Source organism: Myotis davidii, unplaced genomic scaffold (genome assembly GCF_000327345.1).
Source record: "Myotis davidii unplaced genomic scaffold, ASM32734v1 scaffold69, whole genome shotgun sequence".
Taxonomy (NCBI): domain Eukaryota; kingdom Metazoa; phylum Chordata; class Mammalia; order Chiroptera; family Vespertilionidae; genus Myotis; species Myotis davidii.
In genome coordinates this window covers 3,299,278-3,322,903 of record NW_006300363.1, presented here as the reverse complement: position 1 = coordinate 3,322,903, position 23,626 = coordinate 3,299,278, and the positions used below count along the sequence as shown (strand labels likewise).

General features: G+C 45.0%; 1 protein-coding gene and 1 long non-coding RNA gene across 7 annotated transcripts; one reads left to right on the top strand and one right to left on the bottom strand.

Annotated features, from left to right (window-relative positions):
• Nucleotides 1-1,152: 1,152 nt before the first annotated feature.
• Nucleotides 1,153-22,397, bottom strand: STRADA (STE20-related kinase adaptor alpha). Of its 5 annotated transcripts, none has more exons than XM_015572418.1 (13): nt 22,310-22,397; nt 18,916-18,995; nt 17,172-17,229; nt 14,931-14,959; nt 9,165-9,267; nt 8,621-8,742; nt 7,232-7,340; nt 6,991-7,114; nt 5,174-5,345; nt 4,584-4,688; nt 2,667-2,908; nt 2,310-2,352; nt 1,153-2,039 (listed from the first exon to the last, which is right to left on the bottom strand). In XM_015572418.1, exons 2-13 carry the CDS (start codon nt 18,949-18,951, stop codon nt 1,887-1,889), a joined length of 1,296 nt encoding a protein of 431 aa, XP_015427904.1. In that variant the 5' UTR covers nt 18,952-18,995; nt 22,310-22,397; the 3' UTR covers nt 1,153-1,886. The 5 variants fall into 5 exon arrangements, with proteins under 5 accessions (XP_015427904.1, XP_006776783.1, XP_006776784.1 ...); XM_006776720.2 differs by having other exon boundaries at nt 18,940-18,995; XM_006776721.2 differs by lacking the exons at nt 14,931-14,959; nt 17,172-17,229.
• On the top strand, nt 5,313-22,710 carry LOC107185127. Of its 2 annotated transcripts, XR_001516042.1 has the most exons (4): nt 5,313-6,038; nt 11,568-11,616; nt 14,488-14,605; nt 22,383-22,710. It is a non-coding gene; the product is annotated as an uncharacterized LOC107185127 (long non-coding RNA). The 2 variants fall into 2 exon arrangements; XR_001516041.1 differs by lacking the exon at nt 5,313-6,038 and having other exon boundaries at nt 9,276-11,616.
• Nucleotides 22,711-23,626: the final 916 nt, after the last annotated feature.

Here is a 23,626-nt window from a genome sequence, read left to right as displayed (position 1 = left end):
GAAACTTATAAACCTGCTTCTGTGTATCCTTCCGGGCCAGGTTTCCTGCCAGCGGCTCTCAAAGGGGGCCGTAAGGATTTAAAAAGGGTGAAGCCCTCGGGACAGGAGGCGCAGGGCTGGCTGCCTAGGGAAGGTCCGGAGGGCTTGACCCCGCGGCCCCCCGGCCCGGCCCAGGCCCAGTCTGTGGGCTGGACTGCAGGGAGCTGCACGAGTCAGCAGTTTGGCTTAAGAATGAGCTGACAAGCCAGGTGAAGAAAGCAGTTTACAAAGAAAACCAGCTGATAATGTTAGGAAAGGGGAACTTGAGGTTTAAAGAAGAAATAAAGAGCTGGGCAGGGGAGAGGAGGGTTGGAAATAAATGTGACCTGACCTCCCACACTCCATCTCAGGTCTCCCCACCCCACCTCATGGCTGGGGTCCTTCCTTCACATCCACCCCTGCAACTGCCAAAGGAAGAGAGTTTTTTCTTTTTAAAACTGATGTTACCATTTCGGAGGAAAGGGAGAGCATTCGATGCTTCAAAGCGGCTTCAAGGAAGAGGGAGGGGCACTTCCTTAATCTGACATTTGAAGGGCCTCACCCAGTGCAGGGACCTCACCCCTGAGGGGTTGGCAGGGGGGAGGTGCCCGGCTGGTGCGCGTGCAGGCTGAGAAGCACCATGAAAACCCAGGTTAGAACCACCCGCTGGCCTGGCCACTCTGGCTGCCAGCCAGGATGACAGGGCAGGGGCTGGGCTGGCTCTTGGGTTACCTGCTCTTTGGGTATTAGTTCCAGGGGTAAGGAGACACCGCAAGTCATGTTACAGAATAACCCCTCCACCTCCTTTCCTGCCAAAGGTGAGGTCGTTAGTCTGGACCCCTGGTGGTCCTACCCTCAGGGGGGCTGGTCTCCAGCACCTAGTCCTTTCCAGCCCCAAAGTGTTTGGAAGGCCACAGGCTAAAATGAACAGTCTCTAATTTTCAGATGGTTAAGAGACAAAAATCTATTCTGGGCTGTAAGAAAGAATTGGTGTGCTGTGAGGCCGTCTCCTAAAGAAAGGTCACTGCTGTGCTTCCGTAAGCACCTGTGGCACCGCTCTCATGTGGCAGGGCCCCGGGTGGAATGAGACGTGTCTGAGCCTGTATGGGCGACACACAACGATGCACTCCCCAATGGGTTCTCTGAAAATTTTAATTTGTTCTAACAATAAAACGAACACGGTGTAAGGACTTACGCCCTCTGGCTAGGCAAGACATTAGGACCCTTAAGAGAAAGCACCAAGGCAGCGGCAGGAGGCGGTGGGATGGACTCGGGGGAAAGGAATGCACTACACAGATGAACTATGGAGGAAGGGCCCAACGCCAAGGGTCAGACAGACTGCCCTAGCCTTGACCTGGTGCTTAAAAAGGGAATCACACCCTTCCCCCGATTACTAGGGAGCGGTCCGAGGGGAGGGGGCACAGGGTGCTTATTGCTGGCCTCTTCCTGGGCCTACAGCATCTGGGAACACTGGAAAAGAACGGAATTTGGCTGGTAGGAGAGCATGAGTGGGAAGAGGAAGTCACACAGTTCTCTGTGTCAATGAGTCAAACCCTGGACTTGAACTTCAGCCCCCAGGGCCAGGATAGCATCTCTTCCTTCTGAAGAGGTCATTGAACTCCCAGGACTGGGAATATCCACTTTCTGGCTGGTCCGGATCCCTGGTTGGTGTCTCAGAAGCCTTGGAGCAGTAAAGTTTCTCTCCGGGAATTTCTTTCCCCACCAGCAAGCAGGCAACTCTCCTGGCAGAAAAGTCCTTTCTACCCAGTCTGCACCCCAGAGGGTGGGAATGTGGCCAGCCCTCAGGGAGGGCCCCGGAGACTCGCACGTCCATCCCGTGCTGGAAAATGTGCACCTTCTTCAGAGGCTCAGAACTCCCAGTCGTCCACCTCCAGCTCTTCCAGGTTAGTTACTAGGCCGAAGATCCCACTGTGACCCTGAGACTGGCTGCCCTCAAAACTGGTGATGGGGGTGACAGGACGAAGTAACTCAGGCAAAGCCTCTGAGGCTCGTCGCTTGATCTGGGGGAGGAAAAGGGGGGCGAGGGGTGGATCCTGCTGCTCTGGTCCCAGGACATCCTGAGCGAGGAACCATGGCCCCGTGACAGATGGGCCTTTGAGTTAAGAGCTTCTATAAGAGGAAGGAGCAGCACCTTTTCGGGGCTTCAGAAATGGTCATTAATCTGATGCGAAGGAAGGAGGAGAGAATACCTAGAGCCCAAAGCTAAGGGTGTTGGGGGAGTCAGAACCATAGGCAAGAAAATGGGGAGCCTCAGCGAAGTGCTACTGTACCTGCTTGAAAAAAGAATGGCTCAGGAGGGTGCTGGCACTTGGTCTGCAGAGAAAGGGGAAGAGAGACCAGCATCACCCCTGTGCCCCAGATTCCCAAAGTCCTGCTGCTTATACCTCACCCTCAAGTGCCCTCTGCTTCATCCCTCAGCTCAGCCAGAAAAGCAGCCAGAGCTACTCAGCCTGGCTTCTTAGCAAACCCTCACCCAGGGGTAAGGAGACACCGACTCCTCTGGCTGTGGGGGCTTGGACTCCTCCCCGGAACCCAGACCCTTACAGGACAGATACACCCTCTCAAACCCTTAACCCCCAGAGCCCACCTGCTCCCTGGAAAGCCCAACCCCAGCTCAGCAGAAATACCTTACGTCCGGGTTACGCTGAAGGCACTGCTCCACAAAGTGGTGGAAGTGGGGGGAGAAGGTACGGTGGTAGGGGTGGGATAGCGAGTCTCCGTTGGAGGTCCTGGGGGTGCCTGTGGCCAGGCTGTCACTCAGGCCAGAGTTGGCCGCTGAGCGCGAGGTGCTCATGGTCAGCTCCTCGGCAGGGATGGTGCTGGTGTCCAGCAGGCAGGGCACCGTGCCATTGAGCTTCTCCAGCAGCATCTGCGGGGGACAGACCAGGACTGGGCTGGAGGCTGGGAGACCTATAGAGTTTCTTCACAAACACTTTTCCCCAAATACACATGTGATTTGGGGGGAGTATAGAAAAGACAGAAGTAGAATAAGTAACTTTTCCAAAGGAATGCTTGGCAGCCACACCCTCGCTAGGCCAAATTTTTGCAGAGGGCCCGGCTGCCGATCAGGGCGTTCTGGCTGCTGGCTGGGGCCTTCCTTCGTTCTGCGCTGCCCGTTGCTTGTCAAGTGCACATCACAGCGAGCCATCAGTCTCCCGGTCAAACTCCCAAGGGGACACTGCATATTAGCCTTTTAGATATATAGATATATATAGATGAATTTAAATATAATTAGGTTTAAAACTCAGTTCCTCAATCTGACTGGCCACATTTTAAGTGCTTAATAGTCACAGATGGCTAGTGGTTACCATACTGGACAGTGCAGATATAGAACATTTGGGTCATTTCAGAAAGTTCTATTGGACCAGGCTGTTCTGGATCTGTACCTCTTATTCACCTTAAACAGCCTTTTAACTCTTTCCTGAGCATCTTTCTGTCAGTGTCTTACTTCGGTTTTCTAGATTCCTAACCTAGATTTCTACACCTTCCTGATCTCCCAGATCTAACCTATGTGCTAGAGTGAGCTTCCTCAAATACACCAGCAGGTCTGATGCTATCACTCTGTGCTGAAAAGCCTTCAGTGAGTCTCCACAACCTTTGCAAGAGGCACCAGGTATCCTGACATGGCACACAAAGCCCTTCATGATCTGCCCTAGGTCCCCCTCTAGCCACATCACCCAGCACCCGCGCCCAGATGCACCTATACTTAGGCCATTACCACGACTTGCTATTGCCCAGATCCTGTTCTTTCTTGACTCTGGATCTTTGCACATGCTGTTTCCTCAGCCTAATAGAGTTTCCTTCTAGTTCCCATTCTTCAGTTAGTTCCTATTTACCTTCAAGACTCAAGTGTCACCTCCTCCCAGAAGTCTCCCTGGGCCCCTTGCTCTACAGAGTTCCCCTTTGCCATTTTCTAGCTGCCCTTCTCCACAAAGGGCCAACAGGATGTGGGTTCAAGGGAGAGGCTCACTCAGAACTTGTAATGCACCCCCACTCCCTCCCAGTTCTCACGCTCCAGGGACCAAACTTTGCCCCAATGACCCAAGACCACTTCTTGGACTTGATAAAGCCTGGCTTGATAGGCCTCTTCCGGGGTCTACCTCCCAAGGGTTGACTGTGCCACTGGCTGGGTATGCGTAGGAGTGGCCAAAGGCAGTTATTGTAAGTGGCATGAACAGAGGTCTGAGAATTCTGAATTAGAAACTGGCCTTCCACGTATACTTATCAAGGTAGGAGGACAACGTATTTTATACATTTATAAATGTGTGAGCTTGATTTACACATTTTAAAGGCACCTGGGCAGTGGGCCTCCTTTTGCAGCTGTTAGCAGTGGGCCTGCTCCTGAGCTCCCCTCCCCTGGTCTGCATCTGCACAGCAGTTACCACACAGAAGCAGTTACACAACCACCTCCCTGGGTGGGGCTCTTGAAGGAAAAGCCTGTCTTTTACCCGAGTATCTCTGGCCGGCTCCTGAGTGTGTGGGTCATCAGCAAGCATCTGTGGGAGGCAGGCAGGCAAGAAGGCAGGCACTGGGGTGCAGCTCACCTGGGTGGCAGGCATATCCTTAAAGGGGACATGGCCGTTGGCCAGCTCACAAGCTGTGATTCCCACGCTGTAGATGTCAGACTTGGCATCATAACCCTGCAGATTCTAAGTCAGGAGGAAAAAGCCACACATCACTCCATTTGTAGCCTTGGTCATTATTCCTTGAGTAAGACCGGGGTGGAGCTATCACTGAGGAGAGGGAAAGAATGCTTCTCCCCAAATCAGGGCCAGCTGCGAAGACTCTCCTTGACTACACCACGAATAGCAGCTGCTAGTTGAGAAGGAAGGACTGTTTGAAATAAGCAGCAGGAAATGGAGCCCCAGGCTCCAGCTTAGTACAAGGATGGAGAGAGCACCAAATGCTCACTTCCCACAAGATACGGAGATCTCTGAAGGGAGTGGAAATAGCGTCAAGCAGTTTAGGCCCCCACAGAGGGGCACCTACTCCACCTGCCAGGGGCACATCATTACCCTGCGAGGGGCCTTCCAGGTCTACCTGCCGACAGGAAAGCCTCCCTCCAGGAGCCCTTACTGCGCTCGGAGGGAGGCAGAGAGCACCCCCTCCCAGCTCCGGGGGACCCAGTACAGACCTGCTGGAGGACCTCCGGGCTGAGCCAAGGCAGAACCTTGATACTGTACTTGGGGAAATCGTGGACCACCCGCTGCCGCTGCCCGTGGCTGATCATGCTGAGGTTGCTGCGTAAACCAGACAGGTAGACCTTCCCATCCATGGAGATCAGAATGTGGCTGGCTTTGACACTCCTGTGGGGGTGAGGGGTGGCAGGTGGCAGGAGGAGGGTGTCACAGGACAGCAGGAGCCCCTCACACCGCAAACCTTTGGTCTTTACACACTAGATGCAGTCAGCTCTCGCCCCGGCAGCGTGTGTGTATGTATTATATGTGTATATACATATTATATACAAATACCTATTTTTGTGAAGTTTCAAACATTCCCCTAAAAGAAAAAATAAGCCTGACCCCACTTACATATCACCAACTTTTTGTTAAAGTTCTTTTATGCTCACAGACCACTGCTTTCCCCACCACCTACTACTACTGACCTGTTCTTTTCGTTTGTTCTTATAAAGTGTATCACTGTTTTGTCTGCATATATGTTCGGTTAATGCTACTGTGATATGCACCCCATTCTCAGTGCTGTATTTTTGAGATCCATTCATGCTGCCATCTGGGGTGGGGTCTGACACTTTTACTCATCCATTCTTCCAGCAGGGGACACTCCCACTGTCTCCCACCATGAAAATGAAGTGATGTTGCATACAGGTCCCAGATGGGCCTGTGTGAGGTTTCTTTGGCGTGCACACGAGGCAGCACTGATGGTTCTGGTTTCCAGTGACCCTGACTGGCTGTGTCGGGCCGTCTTCCACTATACAGACGGGCGAACCCACCGCCTCACCGCATTGGGCTTCCCTCAGCCTCCAAATATGCCAGTGCCTGGTATGTAGACTCACATCCTCCTGCTTTGCTTTTCTGATTGTTGCTCATATGGCTCTTAGCCTTTAGGCTTCCTCTTTTATAAACCTCATATCCTTCACTCATTTTTCTATTGTTTTGTTATCCTTTTCTTGGTGATTCACAAGATTGCCTTGCTACCTACCAACCTCCTGTGTGTTTTAGACAAAGCTAACATCCTCCATGCTGTCACCTAGAGAACAGGTCTACTTACCGAACAGGTCTTAACTTCGTTTAAGGTGTCCTTTATTGGAGAGAAATCTTGAATCTTGGTATAATCAAACTCACCAATTTTTTGTCTTATGTTTTGTGCTTCTAAAACATTTAGAAGTTCTAAATATTTCCTTATGTTTCCTTCTAAGTCTGTAGTTTTACATCAACATAAGGCCTTTAATCTGCCTGAAGGGCTCCTTTGTATGGGGGGGGGTTTAAGAAGCTCTCAGATGACATTGATGTTATTGGCTTGCCAACCCCGTGTGAGCAATGACCCTCTGTATCACAGCCATTTTTTATGGTTATCTTGGGGGGGGGGGGGGGAGTGAGGTAGGGGTCCCATTTTGTTATCTTCCCTACGGTGAGCCGCTTTCCTGGCAGCATCTACTAAGCATTGTCTTCTCCCCAGCCTCTCAGCATAGGGCCGACTCTGGGATGCACACACCAGTTTGGGTGCCCCAAGGAAGAAGCGGGAGAGACAGGTGCAGTGGTCCACCTCAGATGTCCCTCTCACCCAATCAATACTCAGGGCCAAACTGCTCAGTGAAGAGCAAGTCAAGAGCTCCAGCACCGACACGTTGGATGCTCTGCCCACCAGCTCAGAGGCAAGGGCAGAATCCCAAGTCTAGCTTCACTAACTTCAGTCAGCCTTCCAGTGTTTACTTGAGGGCTCCTGGGCACAGATCCCTGCTCCTGTGAAGGGTGAATAGGCTTAAGAATGCACCTGTGTACATATCCCATGTGGTGGATGTAGTCAAGGGCCTTGAGCACCCCCTGCAGGATGTAAGCAATGGCCAGTTCATTCATGCCATCCATAAAGTGAGTACAGATGAGATCCTTTGCAGAACCTGAAGAACAGAATTGTGGGGAGGTGGGGAAGGGTAACAGAGAAAAAATATAGCACGTAAGCCAGCTGGCAACAGATTCTTAGAACGCCCCTCTGCGGGGAGCCCTTTCCCACTCACCGTATGCCATGAATGGCGTGACAACCCACAGCTCATTGTCTGCAATAAAGGTGGCTCGATAGGGCAGGATATTGGGATGACTGAAGAGTTTAGACACATGGAGCTCCCCCTGCAACCAATGGTAACTGAAGTCAGAATCAAGGGGCACAAGGAATGACACTCAACAGGAAGGTGGCAGCATGAATAAGATGGGTACTCTTCTGAGAGTCCTGGGAGCAGCCGGAGCCTAAGCAGGTGCCCTCTGGAGTGAGAGAAACCAGGCTCTGCTCTCTCTGCCAGCCAACGAGAGGGCCTCTGGAAACAATCCTGCCAACAGGGAAACTGCTGATAACAGTTCCCAACCATGGAGGTGCTGAAAACAAACTGTTGATTGAACATTTCCAAATTCCTAAGCTTAGCTCAACTTCAAGGACCACGGCACAGAACTCCTCTTCAAGATAGAAAAACAAGAAATGTTTCCTATTGTTAAGGAAAAGGTTGTAGGTAAGGGAAGAAAGCATTAAAGAACAAACAACTACTAAACACTGGAAGCTATTTCTCCAGCTAACCTCAGATTGAGAGATCCCTTCCTTAGAAGCAGCTATAGAAAGTGTCAGACCTACAAAATTTTAAAATAAAAGATGTTTTTAAAAAAAATGGACAAGAGGACTGTAGAAACTAGGGTCCTGGCCTGTGGGATGTGAGCTAAGGCCAGATAGACAGTACCTCCTGCCTGTCCATTGCTCTACAGAATAAGAATCTGGAAGTCCAACATAATCTAGAATAAAGTCAGATATGTATGTTTTTTTCTCAAGTAACTCAGTCAGGACTGACTTTCTGTCACATCCTCAGATCCGCAAAACTGCTCCGAGCCTGTGGAGCAGGATTACAGCACCATTAGATGAGCATGATTTCAGGAGAACATTGTACACGAAGAAGGGAAGGGGTGCAACTACCTTTATTGAAAATACGCTAACCCAGGCCCTAAATCGAGGAGTTCTCAGTGCAAGCCTTCATCAGCCAAGGAGAATTCGGTCCCCAGCCAGTTGTTAGACCTGTGGTCTCTCCAGTTAAATGAGAGGGTAGCTACTTGCTTCTCCAATAGAAAGGAACCTCAGGCCAATAGGGTGCTAAAAGCAGGAGAGTGGCCTAGCCTCTCTGAATAATAAATAAATGAGGCAGGAAGGAGTCCTTGTAGAAGAAAGGAATATAGATTGGGCTGGGCAGCATTACGGAATCCTCAGTGCCAAATGCCCAAGGTTATTCACTAAGAGCTTCCGTAGCTTATCGGCGTGGTCTACCTTCATTTCCTGTCAGCTGCTTTCAGAAGATGGAGGGAAGAGATGCCTTGTAATTACTACTGGAGCAAAGAGCCCACCCTCCAAGTGTCACATCCACATTCTTTTTTACCTGCAAGAACGTCACCATCTCATTGGAACAAGCTTCTAGGTTAATCCTTCGTACCGTCACATACTCTCCGGTTGCTTTGTACCTTGCTAGATTCACTGTCATCAGGTCCTCAAATCCTTTGCCTAAAAGAACAGAGGAATGCCATAAGTAAGGTGAACAACAGCAAAGGTTTCCTTCTTCCTTCAAGAAACTTGATTTCAAAAGAAAATGCAAGTTAAGACTTGCACTACTGTTACTTTCATGGCTGACAGTTCTTGACTCTTCTCCTAGTATTTCCTTCTCAGCCAACCATTCTGACTGACACTGGCCCAGGACACCAGAAGCATTCAGCCAAAAAGAAAAAATTATAAGAGCTCCTTTCTTGGGAACATGATCTCTTTTCCCATACTAGGAGAAACAAACCCAAGAAGACACAACAAAGCCAGTTCTGTCACCACAGTCTTCTAAGTAGCTGACAGCCTCAGGCACACATTCATGGTGATGTGGGGAAGCTGCAGCGCCCACCCCCTGGAGCTCCAAGGTCCTGGCAGTCCCTGGACATTACCTATAATGGTGAGCAGCTCATAACACCCTCCCTCCGGCAGAAAGCTACTCATGATCTCCTGCTTGGAGAAGGATGCTATCGACTCTGAGCTCGCCTCATTGGTCTAAAGAAAAAGAAAAATCGGTTAAGAAGAGAAAATTGGGGGTGGGATGGGAGTGGGGAGGCGGTAATTCAGACCCACGAGGAGACTGGCATCTAAACAAGCAGAAATTCTGGCTCTGGTGCCAGCACTCTTTGATGAGGAATGTGAAGTAAAACATCAGGTGTTCGATGTAGCACCATCCACGAATGTGGGTGGGGGACAAGGGCCAGTTCCAGCCAGATGTTGATTTGCTTGTCCTTCCCACAACTGGCTCATTTGCTAAGAACTATAAATTTCTTTCAAAAAATTTTAAAAATGTTTTTCAGTTACCGATAACACCCAATATTAGTTTCAGGTACACAGCATGGTGAACACGATGAAATTCCTACTTGGGGGAAGGATGTGTGGTGAGAAGACATTTACAGAAGAGAAAGGGGATGGAGAGATGGGAGGTTCTCTTGAGTTTCCTGCTTCATGAGGGTCCTGTTTTTAAGGTCCTGACGATAAGATCCCAAAGATCAAATGCTGAACCTTGCTATAGGGAAAATGTGGCCATAAGAAGCCCTCTCTCTAGCAAACCAAGACCTCAGACCAATCAGTCCCTCAGACATTTCCAAGGGAAGCAAGAACACAGCCAACATAACTGGGCTGCGGGAGAGAGAGAGAGAGCTGTCAGGTCTCAGCTATCATCCCAGGCAGCAAAAGTGACTTGCTCCTCATTCCTGCCCATTCGTGCTGCAAATGATGCTGGATCCCAGCCATTTAGGATGTGGGCGTCACACCATTGGCCTTCGAGGTACTGAAGGAAAGCACCCAGCAAAATACATGGCAGACCAGCAGCTCTTCCTTCAGTTCCTTCTTCCAGACGGAAATGTATTTGTATAACTGGGGGACTGAGTCATTTCATGAGTATTTTCCTTTCTTTTGGATTCTTTTTCTTTGGATGCGTGTCTAACTGAAATGGAGAGCCTCAAGCCAGCTCAGATTTCGAATGCTGACCTCTAGTCAGGAAAAGGTCTTTGTGAACTATGAAAGGCCCTAGGCTCAGCAGAGGAGTGTGACTGAGAATGCTCTAATATGGCAGAACCTCCTTGTTGGGGATCCCTGATGTTTCAAGTGTACCTGGTTTCAAAACAGTTGATACTGCCAATAAAAAAAGAAACTAAGTGGGGTTCTGCCTCCTGTACCACTTACGCTGACAGTAGAGGAACCTAGTCAAGCAAAATTGAGCTTTGTCAGCAGATTATTATTCTAACTTAATCAATTGCTACATTCCTAAGCTTCATCCATGTTCTATTTAGCCTTTGGTACACCCATGCTGTGTCATGTTCATCTTGGGGAACTAGCTCAGTTTATCCATTCCAATGCTGATGGGCTTTTGGGGTAGTTTTTCAGTTCTGCTACTCTGAACTGTGCTACTAGAAACATTTGAATGTGTCTCCTGTTCATATATGCAAGAGTTCCTCTATAGCTTGTACCTAGGAGTGGAATTGCTGGGTCACAGAGTATATGCACAATCAACTGCGAGATAATGCCAAATTGTTTTCCAAAAACGGTTATACCAATATACACTCCCACCAGCAATGTATGTATGTTCTTGTTGATCCATCTTTTCCTCCCCAACACTTGTGTTCAGACTTAATTTTTGCCAGTCTCATAGTGGGTTTGATTTACATTTCCCTGATTGCTAATGAAGTTGAACATCTTTTCATATATTTATTGGCCATGTGGCTTTTCTCCAAGGTGAAAGTGCTTCTTTCTGTCTCTTGTCCATTTTTCTACTGAGTTGTTTTAATGTAGGGTTTCCCCAAAGTTTACACGTCCAATTAAGTTAGCAAATGCAGACATTCTCTCATGGAGAATCACCAGGCATACCTACATATTCAAGGCTCTGAGAAGTCCTGTAGTAAGGAAACTTGTTCAACTTTGTTCAGCTTAACACTTCCCAAAGGTACTTGTCCACAGAACCCTTTTGTGCCTAACATCTGTTAAATGTTGGAAAAGATAATTTGGGAAAGGCTACTTTAAGTAAAACATATGGTGTAACACAAAGACCATAGGCTTAGGGGCGAGCCAGAGGCAGAACTTGAACTCAGGTCTATCACATGTTCTGTGACCCTGGGTAAGTCACTCTACTCTCCTGGGATCTCCGCTGTCTCATCAGTGGAGTAATTCCCACTTCATAGTGTTGTTGTGACAATGTAATGAGATACAATATGTAAAGAGCCTAGCACCGCCGGGTTTTCAGTAAATGTGAATTCTGTTCTTCTCCTCCCTCTTTGGTGTCTGCTTTTTGGGCACTCTCCTGCTCAACAAATAAGGTGGAACAGAGAAAACAGAATCCTAAGCAGAGCCTGATCAACAGTTAAGGTTGGTTTGATTTTGGTTTTTACATTTGTGTTTTACCTGTGTTTTCAAATGTTCTGAAATCAAATTCTAGGATCATGTAATAGCCACTGTAGCTTCTTGAAACTACTTTGTCTTTGGAACAATCTGCAGAGACTGGTTACTACATGCTGGGTGCCTCTCACAGGTGAGAGAGATAAAAATGGAGTAGCAATTTGAGCAAAAAGCTTAAACCAAGAGCTCTGAAATGATGACTCCCCCTTTATTTAGCATTTACGAGCTGCACGCTTATTCTTAAAGAATCCCATATTTTTGCCATTATACCTCTAACCGCCTGCAAGTCTTGCTCTGCAAATCCTGTGTTCTCAAGTATCAATCTACTCAATTAAACCCGCACCACCCGTCAGCATGAATCCAGGGGTTGCTCTCAGACCCAGCTCCCCCCTCTGGCTGTGAGTGCCCACGAGCTGGACCCTCCCGGCTTCTAGGACCTGCCGCCAAAGCACCCTCCCTGACTCTGTTGCTCCAGCTGCCCTACGCCTGCCCCTGCCGTTTACTCATGGCTGGTTATCCTTCTTACTGAGGTCTCGACTTAAACGTCATTTATTCATTGAAGACTGTCCAGCTAAAGTAAAATAGGCTCCTAGTCACTTAATTATCTTGCTTTCCTTTCTTCATAGTAGGAATTACTGCAGTTTACCTATCGGCTGTCTCTCTACTAGGATGCAGGCTCCATGCTGCACGGACCTGATTGGTCTTGCTCACTGATGTATCATTCCCCAACGCCTACAACAATGCAGGCATTGTCTATGGAGGCCTCAGGTCAGCTCCTATTTCGTATGCTGGTCAAATACAACAGTGCTGGAACACACTTAAAAAGTCATTTAAACAAAGTTTAATGAGGAGGTTTTCTGCCCATGATCTCATCATTCCTACGGGTTGAAAAGGAGAGCAGGGTAAAGGTGCCAGCCAGTTCCATTGGAGACAGGCTTCAATATAAGGACCTATACTGGAAATGCCAGCCCTCATATAACACGTTCACTAGGGGCATGTTATAGATCAGAATCTGTACCTGCATGTGAGAAAGTACAGCAGGTCCTCAAAGAACACTGTTTCATTCAATGTTGTTTCGTTATAAAATTGATGAGATGCTGTACGAACTTAACTCTTGTGTTTATCAGTTAGCCTATGGTAATACGCTGTTTCTCTTAAAGTTGCAGAGCCTGTTGACAATGTTAAGTGAGGACCTACTGTACTGCATATGTTAGCAAGTAACAATATGGTCTCAACAAGAATAAATCTAGGGCTACTTTGAAGTTCTCTGATCTTCAGGCAAACTCCTTAATGTTTCTCTAATTTGAACGAGACTACAAAGTTCAGCTGGAGTCCTGAGATTAAAATATTTACTACATACATTTTAAATAACTCCCTTTGGAAAATTACATATAGATACTTTTTTATTACCTGTGTCTCTCTTCCTTGCTAGGAGTGCATATAAAACAACTGCTACACTAGGCTACACTCTAAAGACACACACTTGTTGAGTCTAGGTAGGGAATGATTCATTAAACTACTGATGTGAATAGTTAATAACTTGACAAATATTTCTACTATCTTTGTTGACTATAGAAAACTACTCAATGAATTCTTGGGCAATCTGCAATTGCATGAAATGAACTAGCCTAGTGGTTGCTGTGGTTCCTCGACCACTCTGTCCCGAGCCGACTGGAAACGGCACTGCATTGAGGCTTTCTACTCTGTGGAGGTCCTCTAGGTTGAGCTCAGAGAAAAACCAACCTTTACTGAGGAAAACAAAGGCAGTATTTTGCAAGGAGGAGATCTGGTCTGATATTGCCTCATTATGTTGTTTCAGATTTAGAAAAGGTCAGAATTCAGATGAAAAGGATGAAATACCTAGTCCATTTTCTTTAAACACAGCACAGCATAGGTTTATTCGTGTAATGCATAATCTCAAGTTGCCTAGAGAAAGAAACTGATTCTAGCAAAGCCTAGTCTTAGTTCCCCCATCATGAAAAGCAATTTTTTCATTTTGAAACATTTAAAAAATACACAAGCTACTGATATCCAGAAATGACCATAACATAACTTCGTTTAAAGAGTTCAGAACAAAATACAACAAAGGACACAAAGACAATACTGCTACCAAATGAACACATTCAACCACAGGTTTCACACAGGATAACTTTTTGGTGTAACATCTGCAGCTGTGAAAATAGAAATATTATATATAATTGGCACTGCATTCTGGAAAAATACCCAATTGAGCCTATAGAAAACATGTTTGGTCTCCTGACTGGAAAATATTTGGATCTGAGAGAGAGGTGCTTACTCCTGGCTAGCAGACTAAGTAAGCACAGCCAAAGCTTTCCTCAAAATTCCTAGTCAACATCATCATCCTTCACTTGACTGGGGCTGCTTGCAAAGGTGCATATGTCTGTCATCTGGAACGAGTAGGAAGTCGCCCTGGCCGGTGTGGCTCAGTTGGCTGGAGTGTCATTCCATGCACCTAAAGGTCGCAGGTTTGACTCCCGGTCAGGGTACACGCCTGGATTACAGGCTTGGCCCCTGGTTGGGGCTCGTGTGAGAGGCAGCCGATCGATGTTTCTCTCTCTCCCTCTCCCTTCCTCTCTTTCTAGAATCAATAAAAATAAATAAATAAATAAAAGAATAGGAAGTCTATTTAGAAAAGGCTTCTTACCCTCTCCCTGATTCACATTATCAAAAATAGCTTAGTATGCTATGTGCATTGTGTGTTATTTCCTTAGGTAAAACAAGCTAGAAGAGTTGGAAGCAGGGTAGGTCTTACAGCTTTTGCTAATGATAAAAAATGCATTTTCTGTTTTATAGTTTTTAATTTTGGGCTTTGTTTTTCAGGTAGGAGATTTGAGGTCCTGCCTTACAATCTAGACAGAGATCAATGTCATCTCTGTGGTCTACCATCTCTTATTCATAGACTAAGTGTGGAAAATGTAATACCACCGGCCACTAAAAGGTAACGACATTTCAGATTGTTGAAACGTTCTCCTTTTCTGGAGGGGTGGCGGGCGACTGGGAGGGTTGGGAAGGGGAGGAGACCTTAATCCCCAGGAGAGAGGCAAAAAGTGCCTGAGATTTTTTTTTTTCAGTTTTCAAAGTCTACATCAAAATCTTTCCAGGGTGAAACCTGAATCTCTACAAGTGAAAGAATTATACTTAAAATAAAGCTCAATGACAGATAAGCAGAAACATAAAATGATAAGCCAACAAAACACATGAATTGCCACAAGAAGTCATCTCCATGCAGCAGCCACAGGGGTAGAGCCTAGAAAGTCACTTACTTTTCTCCGAGTGTCACCCGGAGGCTGCTCTGGAGTAGAGAAATGGGTTGTTGGCATTTTGTTTTTTAGTAAAAGACACACCCACATTCAGAACAGCAACTATTGCACTTAGGACTACATTTATTAATAGAAAACACTTAAGAGTCATTACAGCGAAAAGTGCCTGCAGTGCTACATATAAACACACACACACACACACACACACACACACACATCCACAGTAAAAAATGCTGCAGATAAGATGGGATTTTAAAATGAATCTATGGCTCTTCAAAACTTGACCAGGGAACTGTTCTATGGGTATATTTTACTGAGTATAACTCAACTGCTATAATTCTGGTCATACATTGACTTTTCCTCAGCACACAATGTTACTTTCAATAACCTGGTTTCAGAGTCTAATACTGTGAACAAACAATTCATTATAAAGTTAAAGTGTTAGCTGGCTATTTCCCAGGGAGTGCAGGACAAGAAAACAGGTTTTCTAAAAAAAGTTTTAATACAGCAACACATGTATGTGGGACCATTACCCAATTAGATTCTCTAGTCAGACATTCTATTCTGAATGCAAATAGAGCACAGGCTTTGGAGCCCTCTGCTGCTTTTGGTGAAAACGAAGAAAGCAAAAGACAACTGAAACAACTTTCTGCTCTTAAAGTGGACAAATTACGTATCTGTGCTTTTGATTTTCTCCATTCTGTAAAAGTGATAAAAATAATCAAAGCAAGATTTTTAACTCTAAAATATTGGAATACATTTCCAAATCTCTTATATTAGAAATTATAACATCCAACTGTGCTAGAGGAGAGTCAATTAGCCTCAATTTATCAAAATAATATATATATATATTTTTGTCTTGAGCATCAGTTTTCTGGTACACAAATGGCAGGAGCAGTGCTTGCTTAAGACAGTCTGCCAAAGGTGACTAGATTAAAGGAAATCAAACCCAATCTTCCAGAGTAGAGGGCAAATTCCAAGTTGTACAAAACTTGGTAACATAAGTATGTAAGCAATATACAGAAGAATCTCTTCACCCGCCTCAGATGAGAGACCAGGGAACTGTAAAAAGATAGCCAGAGATCCTACACTCAGGATCCTATACTGAAACCAAAATCCATAAATTCAATTCACATACACTGGAATATTTTAAACTAATTGATTATCCACTGGATTCCCAATTCAATTTCCATCAATGCAATGTTTACTTTTTTTAAAACCATTTTATCCCCATTAATGATGGGAAGAAATTGAGGATAGGACCAGAATGTAGTATTTCTGTTCCGTTAGCCTTTCCTTTATTGTACAGCTAATTTTTATTCTTTATAAGGAACACAAAAATAACTCATCATTTTTCTGAACTCATTTATCTAAAACACAATCCTTTGACAAGGCTGATAAAAAATACTGCTCCAGAAGTTTGTTGAGTGGCATTAGGGAAAATAAATTCATAGGTATCACCTAGTAATTAACAAGTTTGAGTTTTCAATTACTTAGGCCTATTCGGGGTATTCTGGATCAGTCACCAAATGCATTCAATCTGATAACCTGTTTCTTTAGCTACAGGTGCCAACGAGAGTATCTTGGTGTCCAGACACAAAGAATGCAGCCCGACTGCTATTATTTTTATAGAAAAGGATTTTATTTACTGTAAAAGGTCACAGTTCCCCAAATGGCTCAGTTTGAAAATAGCCAAAGGAAAATGCCTGTGCCTGTTAAAGCTCCAAGTTGCAAACCTAAATAACTTCTGAAATCAGCATTTGGGTTTTCCAATAGGAAGTTAATATTTTTGTTCTGATGGATCTTTTCCTTGGTTCTCTTAAGTCTCATAATTTCTGCCATGAAAAGATGAGTCAACTAGACTGATCAGTAAAACCAGAACTTTCATACCATTGCTACCTTCATCCTAACTAAAATTTTACTTTTAAAATCTTCAAGGCTAGCAACTTTTAAACACTTATATTTTCCTTTAAGAATATGTATTTCAATTGGACAAATACTTAGGAGAAATACATGTGCCTTTGAGTAAATACTGGCTTTCTAATAATCAAGACAGGCTAATGACAACTGCCAGATTAGTCCTCAAGTTTTTGGGAAACCATGGATTCAAAAGGAGCCAAATAAATATAGCAACTATAGTGTACACTTTCCCTTAGAATTGTTAATTTCTGTGAATTGATTTAGTCAACAAAAGAGCAGTGAGATTTATCCTGAAGTGATGGCTAAATGCCATACTGTACTTACCTCCAAATAGTTCCAAATCTCTTAAGCCCTCAACAATGAACTTTTCCGAGACCCACCGCTAAAGAGGAAAACCCCAAAGAGAATTAGTATTTCTTCCAAACCACAAAAAATTAGCTCTCAGCCGTTAGAGAGACAAACAAAACACAACTACAAAAACAGAATCATGCATTACAGTTAAGATACATTTCTATGGAAAAGTTTTGAAAAGAATCTTGAATTTAACAGCAGAAAACAATAGATGAATTCCTTTCTCTATTCCTCTTTGCCTAATTTGATGAATTATTCTTAAATCTGGCAAATTGAGAAGAACCCAGTACTGGCCCTGAGAATGAAGAATGTTTTTCTCCTTTCTACATGTAAAACAACCTTTTGGCTCCATCTTACTCATTCCATGGCTACCTATTACAGATGCTCAGGCCAATTTGAAAATTACTAGAATTCACAATATAGAAAATAGGGATGAAACAGAAGTTTTTCACAAGCCTCTACTAGTTTGTAAAAGGAAATTACTAGCTGCATATCCTTCATCCAGTAGAATCTCTAAAGTCATCGCTGCTAACATTTGCTACCAAATGCTACTTTTACAAGGACGGAACTAGCATGATCAATCTATGGTTTACTTTACTGGCCTATTTCAACCGAGTATTGGGTTTCCACATACTGATCAGTGGTCTGGTTTCACCTGTATCAGAGTGGGTTGAAACAGAAAAGAAGCTCACATTTAAAAGCAATGGAATCAAGGTTGTATTTCACATAAGGACTGGTGTTAAACTTTGGCTTGGACACATTCTTTCCACTGGGCAGAGTTCTGGCTAAGGAGAGAATCTGTTTTTCCTCTCAGCTGACAGTGAAGTTTACTCTTTACAATGTAAATTGTTCTTATATATATAAACATAAGAAAAAAGATTAAGCAACATTCAGAAATAAGTTGCATAATATGAATTATAATTTGGAACTATAACATCATTCTCTCTCCTTCTCCAAATTAAAATTTTTTCTAAATTAAAAAACACAACACTATCAATTAAAAAACACTTGATATAAAAAAAATCACATGCACTGGGCCACAAGATAGTTAGTAAAAATAAACTATCACTTTAATATTTAAAGAAAGTGATATATTCATCATGTATCATAGCATTTATACATTGTTGCAAGATTTTAAAATAATTACTATTACATTCAGAAATTAAATACTTGATAAAAAATAAAATACACTCTTTTATGAAATCATGGTAGCTTGTAAAGAGGCTAAATCTAGTATTCATTCTCAAGGTCATTTTAGCTGGTGAAGTTTTTGGGTATAATAAATTTTTTCACGTTAAGAAAGTTTTCAATGAAAACCTATGATTATATTTAGAAAAAAGTGTTCCAAGGATTACAATTTGATACTGATTTTTCAAACACACAAAATCGCTGAAAAATACATAGGAAATGGGCAGATGGTTAGTGGTTACATACCTACACATTCAACTCATTTAATGTTGAATGATGGATTTTCACAAAACACACCACCTTGTTTCTTCTCTATCAGACAAGCTGGTGGGTGTATTCTGTGTCTCTGGTCAGCCTCTGCCTGCAAGCTCTGTTCTCCGAGTGGAGGCTGCGATACCCAGTTTACTTCCCACACCCCTCTCTTCTGCATGATTCTGAACCTCACATAACAAACCACCTACAGTACTGCCAAAGCACTTTGCTCTTCAGGAAATAAAAACGATAAAGCCAGAAGAATAGAAACACTCACCCTAATTCGCTCTGGTTTACTTACAAGAAAAGACATGAGTTCCTAATGTGTAGGCCTATTTCAATTTCAAAAATTTAAACCTAAAAGGAAAATAGAAACAGGTGGAGTTAGTCAAATCTCTTTTTGTAGAAATATCTTTTGATTAACAAAAACTTACTGCAAATCTACCATTCAAAGTTCTGTACTAAGCCTATAAATTGTAGATTCCAAAGATTTGCTTAGAGAAACTTTCAGTGACAATTGGCCTGGATGTACTTTGGCCAAGTACAATCTGAAATACTGCAACTTCTATAAGAAAGAAGTTTATTATATGGTTTTCTTCTTTAATGTTTAAACCTCTCTTGGCTCAATCCACACTGACTCCTTCCCAGAAGTAATTATCTTCTATTCATGTGCCTGTTTAACATCATCATTTTTTAAAATTTTTAATGTTTTTATTAATTTTTTTACAGAGAGAGAGGGAGAGGGCAAGAGAGAGACAGAGAAACATCGATATGAGAACAAAATATTGATTGGCTGCCTCCTGCATGCCCCCGACCGGGGATCAACCCAGGCATGTGCCTTGATCAGGAATCTAACCAGCAACCTTACTTTCGGTGCATGGGATGAAGCCCAACCAACTGAGCCACACCAGCCAGGACTCATCATCATTCTTCGTGTGTATATGGCCATGATTTACCCATTTTAGTCATTTATCTTCTAACTTCCTACCATGGTAGATGGGGACTAAGCTCTCCTGTGTCACCTTCTTGCACTCCACTTTCCTGCCTTCATTCTTCTGATGCAGTGCTGGCACATGTTTGATGAAATCGGTATCCACGTTTACATGACTGTAACTATGCAAACATAGTTTGCAGCTGGGCAAACAGGTAAAGCTGACCATGTCTTCTTTCTTTATAAACATTTAATCATTGCCTCATTTTTTTCCCTCTCTTGGTTTTCCATGTAGCTATTAAGTTTTTCCAAATATTTCAACATCTCTGCTATTTGTCTTACCAATATATTTTTCCATACATTCAAACTCCCCTGGAGAGTGCCTTCCAGGGCCCTCCATCCTCCTCCTACAATCTGAACCAGCTGTTTTCTAGCCCATCTGCACTTTTATATTTGAAATGTTCTTGCATTATTTCTTTTTTTATTATTGTTGTTAATCCTCACTCGAGGATATTTTTTCATTTATTTTTTTAGAGAGAATGGAAGAGAGGGAGGGCAGGGAGGGAGAAGGAGACCGGGGGGTGGGAGAGGGAGAGAGTGAGAGAGAGAAACATCTATGAGAGAAACACATCCACCAGTTGTGCCCCGTTCGGGGATCAAACCTACCACCTAATTATGTGCCCTGACTGGAAACTGAACCCGCCACCTTTTGGTGTATGGGATGACGCTTCAACCAACTGAGCAACCCAGCTAGGGCAAAGAGGTGTTTCTCTCACTCTCTCTCCCTTCGACTCTATCTAAAGTCAATGGAAAAATATCTTCGGGTGAGGATTAACAAAGAACAAACAAAACCTATGGATGCCTGGCCCACCTTTAAAAATTTTAAATCAGGAGGTTGGGGATGCACAAGTAGAAATGGGCAACTCCCTATGGAGCTCAGCAAAGGGAACGATTACTGGAGCAGAGGTGGATCTGCATAGTTTCATGGAGAGGTGGGGCTTGAGTGAATTCTAAGCATGAAATAGGATTAGCTATTGTCCGTTGCTTACTCTGTCTTGTCCAGAGACGTATAGATCTCCTAGTTTCTAGAACAGTGCCTACCACATAGCAGGCACACAGTACTATTGAACGACTGACCAAATGTGCTGAGAAGTGTGTCAGCACCTCATGGGGGCAGTTAGAGAAGCAGAATTCCACATATAGGAGAGCAATGAGTAGGTCTTAAGTGATGCTAGAGTATGGATTTTATTCAGCAGAAGAAAGTCACTGTAGGCTTTGAACAGAAAGGGGACAAACACAAAACTGTGGTCTAAGGTAGTGTCTCTCAAACTTTATTGTACATGCAAATCATTTGAGGATCTTGTTAAAATGCAGATTTTTATTCAGAAGGTCTGGTGGTTCTAACAAGCTCCCAGATAATGGTAATGTGCTGATCTGTGGACCATTACATCTGAGAAGCCTTGTTCTAAGGAACATAGAAGGAATATTAACTTGAAAAGGGATGGGGGGCGGGGGAGGGAGAGTGGAGTGTAAAAATAACCGAGAAAGGAATGCCAGTTAGAATACAATTATAATGGACCATATTTGTGGTGAAAGAGCCTGTGGTAGAGGGAATGTTAAGAAATTGACGGATAGGGGAGAAGAAAAATTAAATGTATTTAGTTAGTAAGGACACCATAAGTTATCTAGCCCATCCTGCACCCTTTGGAGGAATAGCTTTTACAAACTCTTGGATATAAGGTTATCTAGCCTCTGCTTGAAAATGTCCCAGGCCAGAGACTCACTACCTTATCAGGGAGCCCATCCTATCTGTGGACAACTCTGACGACTGATTTTTTGTGTGAGTTCAAGTAACTGGGAAAAGAGTAGTGTGTCAACAAGAAAACAGGAAAGCTCAGAGGTGGAAGTGGTTTTGGTGGAAAGATGAGTTCAACTTTTTAAATATTTCAATTGAGAAAAGTTATATATTCCAAGAGGAAATATATAGTATTCAGTTAGAAAAGTTAAGACTGATGCTCAACAGAGAGGTTAGAGGAGGCTACGTGGAGTCGGAGTTAGGAGCTAAAGCTATACAAGTGACAGGAACTCACTAAAGGAGAAAATGGTGAGAGAAAAGCAGAAGGCTGGGAAGAGCCTTGGGAAAGTGAGGACATGGCACTTGAGAGGCAGGGAGGAAATGGAGCCCAACGGAAAACTTTCAAGATCCTGCTTTCTGCATGGCTGGTGTGAGCATCGACCTATGAACCAGAAGGTCATGGTTTGATTCCCGATCAGGGTACATGTTGTGGGTTTGATCCCTAATGTAGGGCGTGCAGGAGGCAGCCAATCAATGATTCTCATCATTGGTGTTCCTATCTCTCTCTCCTCCCTACCTCTCTGAAATCAATAAAAATATATTTTAAAAAAGAAAGAAAAAATAGAGAGGGAGAGAGAGGGAAACATCAATGCCCCATAATGGGGATCAAGCCAGCAACCTGGGCATGTGCCCTGACCGGGAATCTAACCAGCGACCTCTTGGTGCATGGTTGACGCTCAACCACTGAGCCACACAGGCCAGGCTGGCCTCTGTATTCAACCCTTACATCTATCACACTCTTAACTTCCCTGAGGGTAGGGAATTATCTTGTTCACTGTTGCATTTCCAGGGACTACTGTGCCCAACACATAATATGGGCACTCCCGTATCTGCTAACTTAATAATAGTAAGAATAAAAGCAGCAAACATTGGAGGTGAACTTACTGTGTGCCAGGATCTGTGCTAAAAGCTTCGCAGAGATCAGCTCACAATAAGTATTATCTTCCCTGTTTTATAGATCAGGAAATTAAGGCTCAGAGAGGCTCAACACCCAGAGTCACACAGCCAAGTGGTAAAGGACTGATGAGGTCTGTTCCAATGCCTGTGCCCCAGAAACCTGTCAAGAGATGCCGAGGAGACCTGTCAAGACTGTGTGTGCAAAGGTATAATGATGACTGAGAAGGCACCAACTGATTGGACAATGCTGATGACCAGGTGACAAATGGTATAGCAAGGAGGATTCGTTTACTCATTCCTCCCCCCCACCTCCTATTTTTGACCCTGGTTTTCTAAACTTCCTCCATGTCGGAGGTTACAACTATAAATACGGCATTTGAGCCACAAAACCTCTAAGAAGCCCGGTTAAAGGCTGGGGGAACCGATTAGCTAGCTCAGCAGTGTAACTAATGGCGGGAGAGGCTCCTGGCCGGAGACAGGTAATCGGGTAAGATTCAGGGAGGAGAAAAGGTCTTGGGTGTCCCTAGAACACACCAATCCCTCCATGAAGAACTGCCTGATGCCGCAGATACCTTCTGGAAGATGGTTCTACTTCAACAGCTGTTGCGACAATTAAGGGACCGATTCGAAGGGCTTCTCCCCTTTGGGGGATACACTGAGGGTGTGTTGGGACGTCTTGGCGGAAGGCTGGGCAGGGAAGTTGGTCGCCCATCTCCCGGGAACTTGGACTATTTTCGTTAACCACGCCCCTTCCTCGCACTCCCTCCCATACCCCCGCCCGCGGTCTCCACCCCAAACCTACCGCGGACACTGCACATACTTGGAAAACAAGACGCTGGGGAGCTCTTTGTTTTCGCTAATTCGGGGAGTCACCCGAATCTCTGTGCTTCCAGCGTCTCGACCCGCTGCCTGTCCAGCCTGGGAAGATGGGGATGAGGGCGAGGGGGCGGAGAGGCAGGATCTGCCGTCTCTGGGCTCGAGGAGGACACACTGAACCTGGGCCCCGAGTTCGCCACCTGTACGTCAGGGGGGGACGAGGGGGCGGGAAGGCAGGCGCTCGCCTCTCCCGCCCGGTAACTCCGCTCCGGTGTCGCCCCGCCAGGCCCAAGCCTATGCTGCTCTCGGGATGCAACGGCTCACGGAGGGAATGGAGTTGGAGTCGGTGAGAGGGGGCCCGGGATGGCCGATCGGACCAAGGCCCGCCCGGAGGAGATGGGGTCGGAGGCAGGGAGAGGATGGACGGATGATCCCTGGACCGCACCAGGCGGCCCGCCAGCCCGGTACCTGGTCCTGGAGTTAGCGAGC

Bases quoted from the DNA above. Each gene is read 5' to 3' on its own strand.
- STRADA (XM_015572418.1), bottom strand. From the start codon at position 18,951: ATGTCTTTTCTTGTAAGTAAACCAGAGCGAATTAGG. The intron at 14,960-17,171 runs GTAAGTACAGTA...TCTCTACTCCAG, and splicing joins AGATTTGGAACTATTTGGAG to AGCAGCCTCCGGGTGACACT. The intron at 9,268-14,930 runs GTAAGTGACTTT...CTTTTTCTTTAG, and splicing joins CGGGTGACACTCGGAGAAAA to ACCAATGAGGCGAGCTCAGA.